Source organism: Pelmatolapia mariae, linkage group LG3_W (assembly GCF_036321145.2).
Source record: "Pelmatolapia mariae isolate MD_Pm_ZW linkage group LG3_W, Pm_UMD_F_2, whole genome shotgun sequence".
In the NCBI taxonomy this organism is placed as follows: Eukaryota; Metazoa; Chordata; class Actinopteri; order Cichliformes; family Cichlidae; genus Pelmatolapia; species Pelmatolapia mariae.
Window position 1 is genome coordinate 5,974,325 of NC_086229.1, and position 20,295 is coordinate 5,994,619.

Consider the following 20,295-nt stretch of genomic DNA (forward strand, 5'->3'; position numbering starts at 1 on the left):
AAACACGTAGACCAAAGCAGATGACTCATAAGCTGGAGAGGAAATGGCGTGTCACAAAGATGGGTGGTGACCATGGTGGCCATTTAGAAGTCAGCCATCTTGGATACAACTTTTGTTTTTTCAATAAGAAGAGGGCCATGTGACACATCAAACTTACTGGTAATGTCACAAGAAAAACATTGGTGTGCTTGGTTTCAAAGTAACTTTATTCTTTCATGAGGTATTTACAAGTTTCTGACCACTTATAAAATGTGTTCAATGTGCTTGTGTTGGATTGTCAATGCAACCCTCTTCTCCCACTCTTCACACACTGATAGCAACACCGCAGGAGAAATGCCAGCACAGGCATCCAGTATCCGTAGTTTCAGGCGCTGGAAATCTCGTATCCTCACACCATAGACAATTGCCTTCAGATGACCCCAAAGATAAAAGTCTAAGGGGGTCAGATCGGGAGACCTTGGGGGCCATTCAACTGGCCCACGACGACCGATCCACTTTCCAGTAAACTGTTCATCTAGGAATGCTCGGACCTGGCACCCATAATGTGGTGGTGCACCATCTTGCTGGGAAAACTCAGGGAACGTGCCAGCTTCAGTGCATAAAGAGGGAAACACATCATCATGTAGCAATTTCAAATATCCAGTGGCCTTGAGGTTTCCATTGATGAAGAATGGACCCACTATCGTTGTACCCCATATACCACACCAAACCATCACTTTTGTTGTTCCAACAGTCTTGGAGGGATCCATCCAATGTGGGTTAGTGTCTGGGTTAGTGGAGTTTGTAAGGGTGCCATTTGTGAGTAGCTAATATCCGCAGAAGGGATGTTCGACTAATACCACCTCCAGTGACATGTGGCGAGTGCTACGCTGTGGGCTCTTACTGAATGAAGCTAGGACAGCCACTGATGTGTCTTCATTAGTGACAGTTTTCTTGCGTCCACATTTTGGCAAATCCAACACTGAACCAGTTTCACAAAACTTAGCAAGCAGTTTGCTAACTGTAGCATGGGAGATGGGTGGTCCCGTAAGGGTTCTTGCATTGAAATCTGCTGCAATGACACGGTTACTGCATTCACCAGATATCAACACAATTTCGATCCGCTCCTCACGTGTTAACCTCTTCGACATGTCAATGGCTGTGAACAAAGAGAAACTTGTAAATAACTCATGAAAGAATAAAGTTACGTTGAAACCAAGCACACCATTGTTTTTCTTGTACATTACCAGTAAGTTTGATGTGTCACATTGCCCTCTTCCTATTGAAAAAACAAAGGTTGTATCCAAGATGACTGACTTCTAAATGGCCACCATGGTCACAACCCATCTTGAGGAGTTTGCCCTCTCACATATACTAATGTGCCACAAACAGGACTTTAATATCACCAACCATTCCCATATAAATGGCCCACCCTGTAGTTTGCTGCTTTATAAGAAAGCCCTCCGCAAAGCCAGAACATCTTACTATTCGTCACTGATTGAAGAAAATAAGAACAACCCCAGGTTTCTCTTCAGCACTGTAGCCAGGCTGACAAAAAGTCAGAGCTCTTTTGAGCCAACAATCCCTTTAACGTTAACTAGTAATGATTTCATGAACTTCTTCAAAAATAAAATTTTTATCATTAGAGAAAAAATTACCAATAATCATCCCACAGATGTAATATAGTCTAGAGCTACTCTTAGTACCATTTATGTTAAGTTAGACTCTTTTTCTCCAATTGATCTTTCTGAGTTAACTTCAATAATTACTTCCTCCAAACCATGAACGTGTCTTTTAGACCCCATTCCTACAAAACTGCTCAAAGAAGTCCTGCCATTAATTAATTCTTCGATCTTAAATATGATCAACCTATCTCTAATAATCGGCTATGTACCACAGGCCTTCAAGGTGGCTGTAGTTAAACCTTCACTTAAAAAGCATCTCTAGACCCAGCTGTCTTACATAATTATAGGCCAATCTCCAACCTTCCTTTCATATCAAACATCCTTGAAAGAGTAGTTGTCAAACAGCTAACAGATCATCTGCAGAGGAATGGCTTATTTGAAGAGTTTCAGTCAGGTTTCAGAGCTCATCACAGCACAGAAACAGCTTTAGTGAAGGTTACAAATGATCTTCTTATGGCCTCTGACAGTGGACTCATCTCTGTGCTTGTCCTGCTAGACCTTAGTGCAGTGTTCAATACTGTTGACCATAATATGCTATTAGCGCGATTAGAACATGCTGTAGGTATTACAGGTACTGCACTGCAGTGGTTTGTATCATATCTATCTAATAGACTCCAATTTGTTCAAGTAAATGGAGAGTCCTCTTCACACACTAAGGTCAATTATGGTGTTCCTCAGGGTTCAGTGCTAGGACCAATTCTATTTACATTATACATGCTTCCCCTAGGTAGCATCATTAGAAGACATAGCATAAATTTTCACTTCTATGCAGATGACACGCAGCTCTATCTATCCATGAAGCCAGGTAACACACACCAATTAGTTAAACTGCAGGAATGTCTTAAAGAGATAAAGACCTGGATGGCCGCTAACTTTCTGCATCTTAATTCATATCAAACTGAGGTTATTGTACTCGGCCCTGAAAATCTGAAAATCAGATTCTTACTCTGGATGGCATTACCTTGGCCTCCAGTAATGCTGTGAGGAACCTTGGAGTCATTTTTGACCAGAACATGTCCTTCAACACACATATTAAACAAATATGTAAGACTGCTTTCTTCCATTTGTGCAACATCTCTAAAGTTAGAAATATCCTGTCTCAGAGTGATGCTGAAAAACTAGTTCATGCATTTATTATTTCCAGGCTGGACTACTGTAATTCATTATTATCAGGATGTCCTAAAAACTCACTAAAAAGCCTTCAACTAATCCGAAATGCTGCAGCAAGAGTCCTGACAGGGACTAGAAAGAGAGAGCAGATTTCTCCTGTTTTGGCTTCCCTTCATTGCCTTCCTGTTAAATCCAGAATTGAATTCAAAATCCTGCTCCTCACATACAAGCTCTTAAATAATCAGGCCCCATCTTATCTTAATGACCTTGTAGTACCATATCACCCTATTAGAGCACTTCACTCTCGCACTGCAGGCCTACTTGTTGTTGTTGTATTTAAAAGTAGAATGGGAGGGAGAGCCTTCAGTTTTCAGGCCCCTCTTCTGTGGAACCAGCTTCCAGTTTGGATTCGGGAGACAGACACTATCTCTACTTTCAAGATTAGGCTTCAAACTTTCCTTTTTGCTAAAGCATATAGTTAGGGCTGGACCAGGTGACCCTGAATCCTCCCTTAGTTATGCTGCAATAGACGTAGGCTGCCGGGGATTCCCATGATGCATTGAGTTTTTCCTTTCCAGTCACCTTTCTCACTCACTAGTCGTGTCCAAATTCATGGGCTGCATCCTCCTGAGTACCCGGCCTTTGCAATCTACGTGGGCCGGGTCCTCAGACGGTTGGGTAGGCCGGAAGTAAACGGCAGTGAAATTGGACGGTCTAGCCTTCTGATTAATGTCACCGCTGTCTCGGTGGAGTTTAATAAACTCGGCCGTCTGCTCCTTGCTATGTAAAATATAACAGGACACTGGCGTAAATTCTCGACCGTCTCACACTTCTGTTTAATCAGTTTTCTGTTTGACGTTTAGTCAGCTGTATAAAAACCAAGGAGGAACCCACTCGGGGGATTAATAAAGTTTTATTTTATCTAATCTAATAACTTTAATCTCAGCCAAACCGATTTACTCACGAACAAACAAAACACTGAAAAAGCCCAACAATAACATTTTTAGGTTGTCTCAGGTACTTATACACTACGTTTAACCCGAGTAGCGAAAGTCCGCGGTGATCTGAAAATGATGTGCGGGAGTTGTGCCGTTCTCTGTGTCTTCAGTGACCGTCGAGCTCCCGGCTAGCTATCGAGCTGGTGGGTAACAGACGTCTCCGAAAACGTTGAAGCACTTTTCCAAATATGCGATATCTTGATAAACCGAGCAGATATTTGATGTTTACACAGCTGCTTTCTCGCCTGAAAATATGTTAAAAGTTTATTTTGTGACCCAGAAAAATTATTAAGAGTAATTTTAAAACGTAGTACCGGCCGCCATTACCAGAAACTAGAGTTTGGCTGGGCTGCTCTATGAATTCTGGGATATGGTGGGCAAAGAAGGATACATCAGACCCATCCTCAAATTCGGAGAAAATGAGGACCCATTTGTCAGCTGCATTCGGAGCAGCCTATGAATTTGGACAGCCTTCGGCGCGTCGCTGTGACGTAATCGGTCTACAAATGCGGCCTCAGGAGGAGGCAGCCCATGAATTTGGACACGACCACTATGTGTTAATTGACCTCGTTGCATTGAATCTTTTTTTTTTTAACTTTATTTTTATTGAAAGTTTTATAATTTTGACAATCATCCGTATAAAAAAACTAAAACAACAAACACACACACACCAAAACAAAACAAAACAAAAAACAAACAAACAAAGAAAAACATAATACACACTAGGAGTAACTTATTGGCACAGTGAAACCCTCAGATCCACCCGGTCTGGGGGAGCTCCCCTCCACCTCTTTTCAAGTCCCATGTCATCAGGTTTTTACTACTGCCCACCCCTGGTGATATTAGGAAGGGTATTTCCAGTCTATTTTATGAGTTGCCTTCTAAAGAGAAAAAAAAAAGTGGCCACAGCCTTAGCAGGCTTTCCTTCTCCCAGTAGTTGCGTGAAAATATTTAGCTAAACTCTAGTTATATAACCCACCACCCATCATCCCACATTACTACCTTCAACAAATCTCTCCCACTTCCTCCAGTTTTTATGAAATTGATCCATTTTGAGATTCAAAAGGGATGTAAGTTTTTCCATTCTATATATTTCCTCCATTATTCCTATCCAACCTTTCTTTGTTGGGGGCTCTTTCTCCAGCCACTTCCTGGTAAGCGCTTTTTTGCAAGCTCCCAACAGGATGTTTATCAAATATTTGTCCTTTAAGGGGACTGTTGATGGAATATCACCCAAATACACAGTACAGAAATCCAAATTTAATTTGAAAACAGTCACCAAGTAAATTGAGTCGACCATTTCACTCCAGTATGGTTGGATTATTGGACATTTCCAAAATATATGAAAGTGATCTGCCATATGCACTGAAAAGTGCAGAGAAATTTCTGGTCGCTCAAGACTTGTGCACAATATAAGAGTTTAAATAAATTTAAAGAATAACTCAAAATCCTGAAATAAAACAGAGAAAATCCTCTACAGCTAACTATCCAAGTGGATTTGTTTAAGAAAGCTCCATCTGCTAGTGGCCCTCTGCAGGTGCATGAAAGGGGCGTGTTTGTAGTGAAAGTAGTAGAGAAAATAAACCCCATGGAAAGGAGGGAGGACTCTCAGCGGCTGACTTCCAGCTCATTTTCAGACATTTGACTTCTCACTGAAAGCAGCAAGTTTGAGTGGCTGTACCTGAATTAGAAGAGATAACATGGCCATAGTAATTAGAGTTTATTGAGCAATGCTGTCCTTGTTATCAGTGTTGGAGAAGTTACTTTGAAAAAGTAATTAATTGTAGTTACTAGCTACTTCTTCTAAAAAGTAACCGAGCTAGTAACTGAGTTACAAGATTCTAAAAGTAATTAATTACTTGAAAAGTAACTATTACATTACTTAAAAAAAATATGTAACCCTCTGGGGTCCAGGGTATAATTGGCCATTTTTAACTACTTTTGATTTTCCCTCCACATTTCACATTTAAAAACTATTTACTTTGCCTTGTTTGGTATCATTCTTTTCAGCACAACCTCACGTGTCTGAATTTGCAGTTATGTTTTCATTTTGACATACTGTATTAACACAATTGATCTAAAATAAGAAAAAGAAAACATTAAATCAGAGTAGAAAAATGTTATATTTATTACTGTAACAACCACAAACATGTTTATTGGATCATATTTCATAACTTTAAATGCAAATATAAATTGTCAATTTTAAAATCCTATGTACAAGTTTTCAAACAAACTTATTTGCAGCGATTTACCTTTGACCCTTTTTTAATAAACATTTCAAACTATTTACAGAACAATCAGCTGTTCTGCATTCCATAAGATGCCACACAAATTATTTGTGCCAATTAAAAATATTTCTGTCCACTATAAAGGAGAACATCACAGCCTGATACCTGCAGGTCTGACAGCAGCAGGTGTATCCCTCCTGTTTACTACCTGGAGACAGCAGTCGCCTCATTGTTCTGACACACAACACAAAACTATCCACAACACTACACAAGACAACACATTAACTACACAGTCCAAACACGTTAAATATCACAAATCTCTTATATTTCAAAACTAGCTCTCTCTCTTTTTCTGCTCTCCCTCTCCCTCTCTCTCTCTCGCCATCATTCCTAAAACTTCCCCCTCCTACTATACAACCAACCAACAACCAACTAACCAACCAAATTTGGTCAACATGGTGCATTTTTCCACCAACACGAACGGGCTGTTTTTTGTTTTGTTTTGGGTAAGCAGAGAGTGCTTGCTAGCGCTGTCCTTAGACAGTAAATGTGACGAGACTATTGAGGAAAAAACGCCGTGTATATATTGTTTATCATGACTCTGGTTTTACGTGGCCTATCAGCACAATTTATAAACTGGTATATATCACCTTGTCGCTTTGTCATCTTGAAGTGGTCATGTGATTGGCTTACCACGACTACTTTATTCTTCCTCAGTCAAACAGCAGCACTCATGCGATTGTTTTGCCCCCTGAGCTCCAGGTGTTGTGCCAAAAACTGATCGTCGGCCAGAAAGTGATCACCGTCCGCGGGAGCACACGCGCAGCTGCTTAAAGCTGTAGTGCCCACATTACTTACATAGACAGCTACTTCCGTGCAACTGATAAAAGGTGCGGTAAGCTGAACACAGCTTCAACTGTCTGTTTGTTGAAAAATAGTAACGCGACCGCACCGCATTTTGTTGTTAGTAACGGTAATGATGTTGTAACGATAGAAATAGTAATTAGTTAGATTACTCGTTACTGAAAAACGTAACGCCGTTAGTGACGTTGTTACTTGTAACACCGTTATTCCCATCACTACTTGTAATGTAGTGTATGGTTGTTATACATCTTTTTGTGGACAAGTCCAGTTTTTCTGCAGAGCTTCTCAAGTTGGTGACAGCAGTAGTCAAAGTTCGCATGTAAACCAGAGCAGCAAATCAAGTCCAAATGTGTTGTTATTGTCCCTGGGCAGTGCCATGGAGCTGTTAGATGTAAACATACCTGGAGGAGAGGATTTATTCAACTGAGAAAAGTCACAGAGTTGTGTCTTGATGCTCAATCATCCAGGTAAGTAAATCCCCAAAAAGTTGATTCTGTTCATCTGGACGTTGTCAATGGGAGAAATGTTTCATCATCATCAGGTGACTTCTTCAGTCTCAGCTGACTGCAGGTTTCCAACCTTATAAACAGTACATTTGCATAATGACTGAAACTAGCAGCACTGAAGGAGTTCATTGACCTTTAAGATAAGATGATGAGATGACCTTTATTAGTCCCACAGGTGGGAAATTTGTTTTTGTTTGGTACGCATATTGTAAGGACCATTGATCAACAACCACTCATCAAAGACCATTGACTGTTGATTAAAGACCATGAGTCCCATTCACAGAGAGTTGGGGAATGGCTGCAATCACAGCATTATAAGATGGTGACAGATGTACCCTTAGGAGGAGGAAAACATCATCACGTTTGTGAATAACGAGCTAAAGAAGATCCAGAAGGCTCTGAATCCAAATAAGCCCCAGTGCTTGGAGTTTCAGAGGGCGGATGATGAACAGAGTAGCAGCAGCAGAGAGGCATTTGTGAAGATCACAGTGGACTTCCTGAGGAGAATGAAGCAGGCGGAGCTGGCTGACCGTCTGCAGAGTAGTAAGAGGATTTCTATAAAGATTTAAGCTGCTGGATAAATGCGACACTTTTGTCTCAACCGATGGACCAGTGTATTCAGTCATTTCTCAGTGGGTCAGAAATTGTCAACAGCATTTTGAAAAATCTGATTGTTGAAGTTATATTTTTATTATTATTTTTCAGAACTTCCAGCTGCAGTTTGTCATCGTAACCTTAAATCCACCCTGAAGAAGAAGTTCCAGTGTGTGTTTGAGGGGATCGCTAAAGCAGGAAACCCAACCCTTCTGAATCAGATCTACACAGAGCTCTACATCACAGAGGGAGGGACTGCAGAGGTCAATGATGAACATGAGGTCAGACAGATTGAAACAGCATCCAGGAAACCAGACAGACCAGAAACAACCATCAGACAAGAAGACATCTTTAAAGCCTCACCTGGAAGAGATGAACCAATCAGAACAGTGCTGACAAAGGGAGTGGCTGGCATTGGGAAAACAGTCTTAACACAGAAATACACCCTGGACTGGGCTGAAGACAAAGCCAACCAGGACATCCAGTTCATATTTCCATTCACTTTCAGAGAGCTGAATGTGCTGAGAGAGGAAAAGTTCAGCTTGGTGGAACTTGTTCATCACTTCTTTACTGAAACCAAAGAAGCAGGAATCTGCAGCTTTGAAGACTTCCAGGTTGTGTTCATCTTTGATGGTCTGGATGAGTGTCGACTTCTTCTGGACTTCCACAAAACTACAATCCTAACTGACCCTAGAAAGTCCAACTCAGTGGATGTGCTGCTGATAAACCTCATCAGGGGGAAACTGCTTCCCTCTGCTCGCCTCTGGATAACCACACGACCTGCAGCAGCCAATCAGATCCCTCCTAGGTATGTTGACATGGTGACAGAGGTCAGAGGGTTCACTGGCCCACAGAAGGAGGAGTACTTCAGGAAGAGATTCAGAGATGAGGAGCAGGCCAGCAGGATCATCTCCCACATCAAGACATCACGAAGCCTCCACATCATGTGCCACATCCCAGTCTTCTGCTGGATCACTGCTACAGTTCTGGAGGATGTGCTGGAAACCAGACAGGGAGGACAGCTGCCCAAGACCCTGACTGAGATGTACATCCACTTCCTGGTGGTTCAGGCCAAAGTGAAGAAGGTCAAGTATGATGGAGGAGCTGAGACAAATCCACACTGGAGTCCAGAGACCAGGAAGATGATGGAGTCTCTGGGAAAACTGGCTTTTGATCATCTGCAGAAAGGAAACCTGATCTTCTATGAATCAGACCTGACAGAGTGTGGCATCGATATCAGAGCAGCCTCAGTGTACTCAGGAGTGTTCACACAGATCTTTAAAGAGGAGAGAGGACTGTACCAGGAGAATTTGTTCTGCTTCATCCATCTGAGTGTTCAGGAGTTTCTGGCTGCTCTTCATGTCCATCTGACCTTCATCAACTCTGGACTCAATCTGCTGGAAGAAAAACAAACAAGGTCCATATGGTCTATATTGTTTCGAAAACAAGAACCAGAAAAAGAAGTAAAATCTGTAGAGAAACACTTCTACCAGAGTGCTGTGAACAAGGCCTTACAGAGTCCAAATGGACACCTGGACTTGTTCCTCCGCTTCCTTCTGGGTCTTTCACTGCAGACCAATCTGACTCTCCTAGGAGGCCTGCTGACACAGACAGGAAGTAGCTCACCAACCAATCAGGAAACAGTCCACTACATCAAGAAGAAGCTCAATAAGAATCTGTCTGCAGAGAAAAGCATCAATCTGCTGCACTGTCTGAATGAACTGAATGATCGTTATCTAGTGAATGAGATCAAATGGTCCTTGAGATCAGGGCTTGTCTCCACAGATAAATTGTCTCCTGCTCAGTGGTCAGCTATGGTCTTCATCTTGCTGTCATCAGAACAATATCTGGATGTGTTTGACCTCCAGAAATACTCTGCTTCAGAGGAGGCTCTTCTGAGGCTGCTGCCTGTGGTCAAAGCCTCCGACAAAGCTCTGTGAGTAAATATTTGATCAGACTTTTATTTATAACATAAACAGTGTAATGTGCGATGGCCCCCTAAAAACTTAAACATATTTATTAAATGATTATCACCACTAAATAAAGTCGATTTTATTTCATGTTTGATAGCAGCAGTAAATGTCAGAGTGTCCTAAACATTTCTGGGTGTCAGCTTTTATAAAGTCATATCCAGAATTATCCTGTAAGTAAACTTTATTTATACAGCAGCTTTCACAGGTGAAAAACCACAGAGTGCTTTACAGTAGAAACAGGCAATATAAAGGACAATAAACAGCAAACACTGAACATCTTACAGCCTAAAACTAGTTAAAGCCCACTCTGTATACTAGAGTCTGAATAAATTAGTTAGTCTTTGACTGGAAGATATCAGACTGTGAGAAGAACTGTAGGGTTCTAGAAGGTCAGAAAATATAAACTATAGAAATATAGACTGGGGCTTTGACCACACAGGGCTCTAAAAGTAAGGACTGAGATTTTAAATGAATTCTAAAATGAACTGGTTACCAGTGTAAGGATATTAAAACAGGAGTAATATCCAGTCTGTTTCATGTGCTGGTTAAAAGCCTAGCAGCATCATTCTGTAGTGACTGAAGATGTTCAAAGACTGTGATGGAGCCATAGGTGATAATCATCAATTCCCTCATTCCTCCTCTGGTCTTATTGCTCTGCATCAGCGCACTGCTCAGCTGAAGATTAGTTCACTTCTATATGTTACAATCAGCCTCACCAGTACAGTTCCCAGGATCTGCAGCTGCTGTCAGATTCAGTCATATTCCTAGTGTTTCTTCTGGTTTCCTATTGCCAGATCTATTTGCTTGATTTTTTTTTCAATCTCTCCGATGTCTTGCACTTTGATATCCGACTGTACACAGTCTGTGAACCTTGACAGTTTGTGACAGAATACAATGATCAGTGAGGACCCAGAGGACACTGACATTTACACTGTGTAGAATAAGACTTGAGACTATCTCACTGCTTTGTGGACGACTGATGGAAGGACTAATCACTATATCTGCTTTAGTAGAAATAATTTCCATGAAAACTTCACTGGTTCAGTCTCCCAGAATATCTGAATGCTTACAGACTTGTTTATCACCTGTTCACAGAATGAGAAGTCATCACTTGTTTTTGTTTAGCGTTGCATTTAATGAGCAAGTTCCAGGTCTTTATATTTAGGCAGGGAAATTGTTTTTTAAACTAAAACGCTTTTTACTAAATCACTGACACTGACATTTGTCTTTCTTGTAAAGGTTCAACATAAGAAGTGATTTAAATTAATGACAAACATTGTTATCAAATGACAATTTTTCAAAATATGTTTTTATTTTGTTTTTGTTTCTTTAGGCTGAGTGTCCCTGACCTCTCAGACAGAGGCTGTGAAGCTCTGTCCTCAGTACTCAGCTCCCAGTCCTCTAGTCTGAGAGAGCTGGACCTGAGTATCAACACCCTTCAGGATTCAGCAGTGAAGCTTCTGTCTGCTACAGTGCAGAGTCCACAGTGCACCCTGGAAACGCTCAGGTCAGATCAAGTAATATTCTGAAATCTTAATGAGTTAACACAAAAAGTCAAACCAATTCTAAGCAAATCAAGTGTAGCTTTTGTTCTTATTTTTTACTAAATGTATGAGCGAGAAGGATCTATTTATATTGAAGTTATGGTAATCTGCCACATTTCTAATCTTTTTACTATATGGACTTTTAAAATTTTTCTTTTCCCCCAGACTGAGTCTCTGTAACTTGTCGGAAAGAAGCTATGAAGCTCTGTCCTCAGTTCTCAGCTCCCAGTCCTCTAGTCTGAGAGAGCTGCACCTGAGTAACAACAACCTGCAGCACTCAGAAGTGAAGTTTCTCTCAGCAGGACTGAGAAGTCCACACTGTAAACTGAATACTCTGAGGTGAGATCAAGTTATGTTGTGCTTTTCATCAATTGACAGAATTAACCAATAAGAATCCACTACTTGGAAAAAAAGTCAGTTAAACTTCTGCAATAATTTTATGATAATTTAATGAGCAGAGAGAGTTATTGATTAATATTGATCACTGTCAGCTACTTTGGTGTTAATGCACTGCCCTCACTGCCTGGCACATGGAGCCCAATTGGCATTTGTAATACAGTACCAGAATTGATTAAACATTGTGCGAGTATCATTTTGCTGTTGTTTTTTTTCTTTGAGCAGTTTATTTTAGCCAATAAACCTCAGTGTCATCCAGTTGTTGTCTCTTAGTAAGGAATGAAGGATTAAAAAAAACAGGATTACATATTGCTAAATCTAGTAACTCTTTAGTCCACCCTTATTTCACTTTAACAACAGTGTTTGTTTAATATTTCATTCATTTTTCAGACTGAGTCACTGTCAGTTCTCAGAGAGAGGCTTTGAGGCTCTGTTCTCAGCACTCAGCTCCCAGTCCTCTAGTCTGAGACAGCTGGACCTGAGTAACTCTGACCTGCAAGATTCAGGAGTAAAAATTTTGTCTGCTGTGGTGAAGAGTCCACACTGTAAAATGGAAACACTCAGGTCAGGATTTAAAAATTTCCACTAAAGATCATTTAAAATCTGATTTATATTACTGCATAAACAGTAACTTGATGAGAATGTCTTATTGTAGGAATCAGTGCCTGAGTTCTTAGTGATATTGTTCACTTTCTGTCTTTCATTTGCAATGAAATGTCCCATCTGGTCCCCTGAGTACAAAATCTTTAATTTAGCAGTGCTTCAACCACCAAACCTTCCAGTTCAATTCCTGTATTCTGAAGGTTTTTATAGAGCTGTTTGTTCAGATATCAGAATTTACTTTTCAGAACATTTTAGTAATAAAAATGTGATCAAATGGATTATTTCTGACTGAAAAGATGAGATCAAATTTCTGTTCTGGAAAATATGTTTGCTCATAGTGACATGACTCATTGCCTCACTTAAACATAAAATTTAAACAAAATTAGAAACAATAGTTGGAACAATAGATTAATACAAAACCGAATTTGACTATAGCTTAAAGTGGGGAAAAACAGGAAAAAACAAATAAAGGAATCAAAATAGACATACCAAAAACAATATATCTATATATATCTATATATCTATATCTATATATATCTATATATATATATATGACAGCAATAACAGGAAGAAGGAACACGAGAAGCTGGAGAAATACCAAGGGCTCAGAGAAGAGCTCGAGAGGATGTGGAGGGTGAAGGTAACGGTGGTCCCCGTGGCAATCGGAGCACTAGGTGCGGTGACTCCCAAGCTAGGCGAGTGGCTCCAGCAGATCCCGGGAACAACATCGGACATCTCTGTCCAGAAGAGCGCAGTCCTGGGAACAGCTAAGATACTGCGTGGGACCCTCAAGCTCCCAGGCCTCTGGTAGAGGACCCAAGCTTGAAGGATAAACCGCCCGCAGGGGCGTGCTGGGTGATTTTATATATATGACAAAGAAACAGAGCTATGCTTAGCCAAGTTTTCATTTATCTCTAAGCAATCAAGTATTCATCATAGCAATATTGTTGTGACATGGTTAGCACTGATAATATGTATATTTTGTGAATAGTAAGAAATTAGATTATCTAACTTATTTAACATTTGAAAAGGTGTTGTAGGAAATGCAGGTGCAACGAATGCTTAAATAACAGTCAGTGCGATATCCTGGGAATTCATTGATTAGGGTCAACATATTGTGTTCAAAAAGCTAAGACTGGATGTGTTCATATAAGATGATTACATAATATGTAAGATGACCATTATATAAAAGTAAACCTACAAAGATTTGATGGTTTTCTATTTATAGGTCAAAATGAATGTGTGGACATGTGTAATTAAAACAAATGACCCTAGAATCAGTTACACCATATTAACTTGGCAGAGGGCAGTAAAACAAGGACTGACTGGACTGACAGCGCTCATTTTAATCACTCTGTCTCAGTTCTGTTAAATCTGAGTATCATAAAGTAATGTGGTAACATCTGGACTGATGACACTGTGTTTACAGACAGCATTTTAATCATTATCTTACAGGCTGTAGATTGCAGCCATTGGAGCTCAAACAGTGTATAAATGTAAGAGGGCTTGGTGCTGATGCTAACACTGCTAGCTGCTTCAGGCTTTATTTGCACATTATAATCACATTTAGCTTATTATAAACAGTATATAAAACAGCTAGTACTGCTGGGACTTTATATTTTCACAAGCAACATGATCCAATCAGTGAAGAGTCTAGCCATGAGAGTTGTATGTTGCTGTGAGAAGAGTGGTGTCAGCTGGTGCTGCAGAAAAGGTAGAAATGTTTCTTTTTGGTTCTAATCTGCTGCTGAGTCTCTTTTACAAAGATGGAACTGCAGCTAATCCTGCTCATGTAGCCAGTTAGTAAAAACCCAAGTCACTGTCAGACACAGCAGACATTTAGTGATAATCTCACTGTATGTGGTCTTTTATCACCTCCTAGTGGTGAACTTGTGGAGTGGTGTTAGTCTGGGTGATGAGTGTAACTGTTGAGTGAGCTGGACTGAGAGTGCATGCTGGTAGCACCTTAGCCACAGCTTGGGAATGGAGAAGCTGAAAAAGAAGGTTTTCTAGTTTGTAAGGAGGAAAAAACTGAGAGGACTGAGTTAAAGAGAGGCTGTAGAGTAACACAGAGCAGCCATGAAAGCTGCTCACACAGTTTAGACAGTTTGGCATCAAATGTTCTAGTTAGTTAGCTCTAGACTTGTAGTCAAGACCGCCTAATCCGAGACCAAGACAAGACCAAGACCAGAGGGTATCGAGACCAAGACAAGACCAAGACCAGAGGGTATCGAGACCAAGACAAGACCAAGACCAGAGGGTATCGAGACCAAGACAAGACCAAGACCAAGACCAAGTTGAGACGAGACCAAGACCGAGACCGAGTCGAGACCAAGACCAAGACCGAGACAAAAAAAGTCTTTAAACTGCAGCCAGATGCTGCTTCGTTTACGGGTGTCAGGCATATTTATGTGTTTTTGCTTTCGCACAGCCCTCCTCACCTCTGTCTAGAGCAGGGCGATATGGCCAAAAATATTTATCACGATATATATTTGAAAATTTGCGATAACGATATAACTGACGATATAATTGATGCGAGACAAAATACAACTCCACAATATTACTAGCGCAAAAAGACAACCTTCCATTTATTTTCACTTAAACAAGAAGCTGGTTTTTATGTGCATTAAAGCTATATAAAAATTTAACAGTGCAAATGCAAATTCCTTGCTGAAAGTTTAACCAAAAGGCATTTCCAGTAGAAATGGGCTGACATATACTTAGCATAACCATGTATAATATCCACTGAAGTTAAAAAGAGGTGCTTTGCAACATTAAACTGCAGTGTGCAGTACGTATTTTCTGGACCATAAGGTGCACGGGATTATAAGGCACATTAAGCGAAACAAAGCAGTCCGATAAATCAAACTTTATTCAACTCATTCTTCTTGCTTCCTCCATTTCTGTACCATTGATTCATTAATGCTGTATTCTATCACAGCTGCTCTATTCCCATGTTGTTGCAGTATATTAATGACTAACCTCATATTGTGGATAGATTATCTCAGTTGTTCTCCTGACTGAAGTTTGGTCCGTTTACAGCATCCTGTCATGCGATTGCATTTGTCTCTAACCATCAGGAACCTTAACGTTAACTTTTATAAGTGGAAAAGTGTTAGCGTTCATCCTCCAGCTTCACTGTTTATGTTATGCTAACATAGCTGTGTCGCTAGCGATTACGTAGCACATCATTATATACCAGGTAGCCCAACTTCAGTAACCCTACAACCGTCACTGCTGTTTAGTTTCCTGTCTTTATTTATGTTGGAAGTGATAGCAGAGCTGTACGTTTGAATTTTTTCAGAAATCTCTCAGTCAGAACATGCTATATCATGTTTATGTAACTAGCGAAACTAGCGAGCTAACTTCCGCTAGCTTCCTGCTAACTTCTAACTCCGTTAAGTGTAATAAATTCTGTTTTCATGGATACCTGGAAGTTAAACTTCATAGTTACACCTGGTAAAGTAGCAATGCTGATCGTTTTATTAAAGATGAAAGAATTTAGACAGTTTTTAACTCTCAGTGATGCTGCAGTGTTCGTTTGACCTGAAGAATATGGAGTTTAGGACCCAAATTACTCCCAGATTTAAGAGCATCTTAGTCCGACAAACATGGCAATAATGACGGCCCACGTGCATGTTCTGCAAAAAAAATGTGCTTTATCGTGTATCTGACGGACAAACACCAAACCAGTTCCACATCACTGAAGTTGCACCATTTTTAAAAACCAATTCTGGTTCATCTGTTTCACTCAACAATTGGCCATGTCCGTATGAAAACAAAGGCACTGTGCATGCGCGTTTTACTCATATTCTATCGCGATATTTCATTTTCTTATCGTTGCCTAACATTATACCGGTATTACCGTGAACAGTATAATATGGCCCAGCCCTACCTCTGTCTACTGTCTCACTCACTTACTGAGAGGACAGACGCATGCTCCAGTTGACTGTCGCGTCTCTCACCCTCTCTGTTTTTCACAAAATGATATTATCCTATATCCTCGCATGTGATTGGCTGTGTGCTTATAGAAACTGAAACCAGATGAACCAGAATAGACGGACATTAAAATGAAGTGTCGGCTACACAAAGGCAAAGCTGTTCAGTTGTTGGTGTGAGTTATTTAAATGGAGGATGGAGTCAGTCACTATATCCTGTTCTCCTCATAGAACCTGGATACACAGACTCACCTGTGACACAGTGACACACAGTGTGGGCTACACACACATTAGAAAGTGGATCAGTCACACTTGTACAATCATTTGTTGTGCTGGGCAACCATGAACACTTTGAATCACCATTAATGGCTTTGTTACAGCAACATGCAATCATGATTTCAAAAGTAGTGTATTGTGTACTTATTTTAATAGTACTGCAGTATGAGAAGTGCAACATTCAGTGTGCAGAAACAAATCAGGTGCTTTTTAACAGCAGTGTTCCCTTTAACACAGTAGCAGTTCAAATATTTCTGTCAGTCTGAGCTGAAACATGAATCTAATCAAATCAAATATCAAATCAAAGTTCTTTGCCTCTGCCAGGACGTCAACATTTGATCTAGTTTGTTCCAAACAAAGTTCCCTCAGAGTCCAGAGCCACCAACATAACATTATAACAGGCACCTTTGATCAACAGCAAGTGAACATTTATAAATGTGTGTTTTCAGAACAGGAAGCAGCAGAACTATTTTTCTGTCATCAGGGAGCAGCACAAACGCTCATCAGCTCATTTACTGTGCAGGACTTTGAGTGTGTGAAGTGTGTGTTTGTGCTGGATTTCCTTTGGAGAATCTCAGTCAGAAACAAGACAAAGAAAAACTCTTTCAGTCGTCCAGGTTGAGTTAACAACATGATTTATCTTCCTCTGACTTGACATTTTCTTCCTCCTCTGCACCGAGCCAGCTGCTAAGACACACAAGCTCATTGACATTTTCTGATGATAAAGAAACTCTCTTCTTCTGTACAATATGAGCAGCAACAGAGAAAAACCTTTCACAGGTACAGATGTTGCAGCTGTGGCCAAGTACATGTGCTGCATGTTTGGAGCAGCACTCTAATGGACAGGCAGAGGCTGTTTGTCTCTCACACACAGACAGGACAGTGAGAAATACATCATGTTAAATATACCTGCAGGGTTCCAGCTGTTTCCAACCTCTGCACTCGGTCCGTGTCAGCTGTGGTTGCCTTGGCGTTGTGTGTAGGGGACGTCCCTGAGCGGCTGCTCGTTTCTGCTGATCCTTTTGAATCATGTCCAGAGTGAAGTCCATCTGGTTGGACTGTCTTGTATCAGTGACTCTTTCTTTTGTTCATGTTCAGTTTTTTGCTATTCTAATTCTGTGGCCCACAGCCTTTGTCCATTTGGCCAGGACATTGTCAAACTCACTGTTCTGCAGAGATACTGTGACAGAATTCTGGAGAACATGCACGATGCAGGGACGTGTTCAAAGGCAGACGTCTGGCAGCAGCATCATATTTCTTGCACTGTCTGTACTGAGTGTGCTGACTTTATTTCAAATGTCCCACTGCTGTGCAACATGAATCACACGTTTCAGTCAAATGTCTTTTTTTTTATTACAGTCAGAGCATGTGAATGCAGCTCAGACTCTTCATTAATATCATGTACTGTAACTCCCAGGTAATCATGGTTACCCAGCCATGCCCAGAGAGACCAACAGCTGGTGCACGTTGTAATGCCGTGGCTTTCATAGCGCTCTCCTTTTTCTTGGGGGAGGGGACTTGCCCGGTACAAATTACCTTGAAATCATCCAGATGTCCAGATAACCAGAAACAATTTAATGAATGGGATAAAATTTTGTCAAGATACATATGGCAAGGAAAAAGGCCCCGAATTAGATTTAAAACCTTACAACTTAACAAAGGTAAAGGGGGGTGGGGCCTACCTTCTCTTAGGGAATATTATTGGGCAGCACAATTACGGCCTATGATATGCTGGTGTAATCCTTCATATGTTGCTCAATGGAAAGACATTGAGGAGGGTCTGACCTCTATCCCCATACAAGCTATTATAGCAGACAGCAGCCTGCAAGATTTAATAAAAACTATTGAAAATCCATGGATCAAGTTGACTTTTAAAATTTGGGAAACAGTAATAAAAGAATATAAACTAGAAGAGGATATAGCAACTCTTAAGTGGTGTGCATATGACACACATTTTGCTCCAAATAAATTGGACACCAGATTCAAAGATTGGACAAATAAAGGATTAACAGCATTATGTACGGTAATGGAGGAAGGGAGACTAATTAGTTTTGATAAAATGAAAGAGAAATATTCATTAGAAACACAGGATTTGTATAGATATCTACAGATGAGGCATTTTGTCAACAAAAAGATAAAAGTTAAGGCTGAATTAAGTAAACAGCTAGAGATATTTAAAAGGGCATACAGTTCAAATAAAAATAGAGGTATTATAGGTGACCTATATAAAGGATTAACAAATATGAAATTACACTCAACCTTATATATCAAAACAAAAGGGGAAATGGAGGGAGGAATAGAGATAAAGGAGGAAGAATGGACAACAATATGGGTATATCAATGGAAATGTAGCAGCTCACAGAGCTGGAGGGAATTTGGGTGGAAATGTCTGGCAAGATATTTTATTACGCCTCACCAAAAGTCTCACTATGAAGGTAACCCTTCCGCCTGCTGGAGAAATTGTGGAAATACAGATGCAAATCATTATCATATTTTCTGGGACTGTCATGTCATTAAAACTTATTGGAAGGGAATACATGCAGCTATACAAGAGACATTTGGAAGATATTTACCTTTGGAAAGTAAAACTCTATTTTTTGGACTTATGCCAGAAGGATGGACAAAGAATGATAAATATCTGTTTAATATTTTACTGGCAGCAGGCAAAAAAGCTATCACAAAAAAATGTCTTTCTTCTGAGAGCCCAACGATGAACATGTGGATGAACATCACAATGGATATTTACAGAATGGAGAAAATGACAGCAGACTTGAACTACAAGAGGGACCTGTTTGTATCACGATGGAAGAAATGGATGGACTATATTAAAAAACGCAGGCCAGTACTTGCTTTGGATTTTGACTTTGTCAACTACTAGAAGACTAGAGGAAATATTAATTATATTAATGGAAACAAAAAAACACTCCCTACAAGCCCTTTTTTTAAAAAATTCCTTTTATATTTTTTATTTATTTTCTCTGTTTTGTTTCCTTTTCTCATTTTTTTTCTTATTTTTTTTTCATTTTTTCTTTCGCATGAATATTTTAGTTGTTTAAATACGGAAAAAAAGGAAAAAAGAAACACATGTAATGACAAATTGCCGAACTTGATGGTATTGTACAGTGATTCCAAAATGTTAATTAAAAAAAAAAAAACAAAAAAAACCAAACAAATAAATTTACAAAGTAACAGGAAAAAAAAAATCATCCAGATGTCATCCCTACTACCCCTGATAAGAAGTAACCATGAGGAGCCTTAAAGGTCAAATCCTGTAAGTTCCACCTGTTAAAGCTCATTTGTTCCCAGAACTCAAAAAAATTGGATCAAGTTTACGTAAGATGGCCAAGTTAGGACAACTTACTCATTTTGAGTACACTGTACAGCCTCGTTAGTTCCCAGAACTCAAAAAAATTATGGAAACTCGTTGCCTCAAAAAAACTAAGTAAAGCTTACTTAAGATGACTGTTAGGACAACTTATACATTGCAAGTCTGCAGTATTAAGAATAACTTGATATTTCTGACTGTACAATACTAATTGTTTATCTACTGACAAACATTTCAAGTTCAACTAAATGAAAAAACAATTTGTGGTAACCTGAA

At 39.9% G+C, this 20,295-nt stretch overlaps 1 protein-coding gene across 1 annotated transcript in view; it reads left to right on the forward strand.

Annotated features, from left to right (window-relative positions):
* The window catches only part of LOC134620284 (uncharacterized), a 342,368-nt gene that overhangs the window by 203,311 nt on the left and 118,762 nt on the right, over positions 1-20,295 (forward strand). The window contains exons 19-20 of the mRNA XM_065470090.1: positions 11,647-11,820; positions 12,268-12,441. Coding sequence (XP_065326162.1) covers positions 11,647-11,820; positions 12,268-12,441 — 348 coding nt within the window. The remainder of the gene's footprint in view (positions 1-11,646; positions 11,821-12,267; positions 12,442-20,295) is intronic.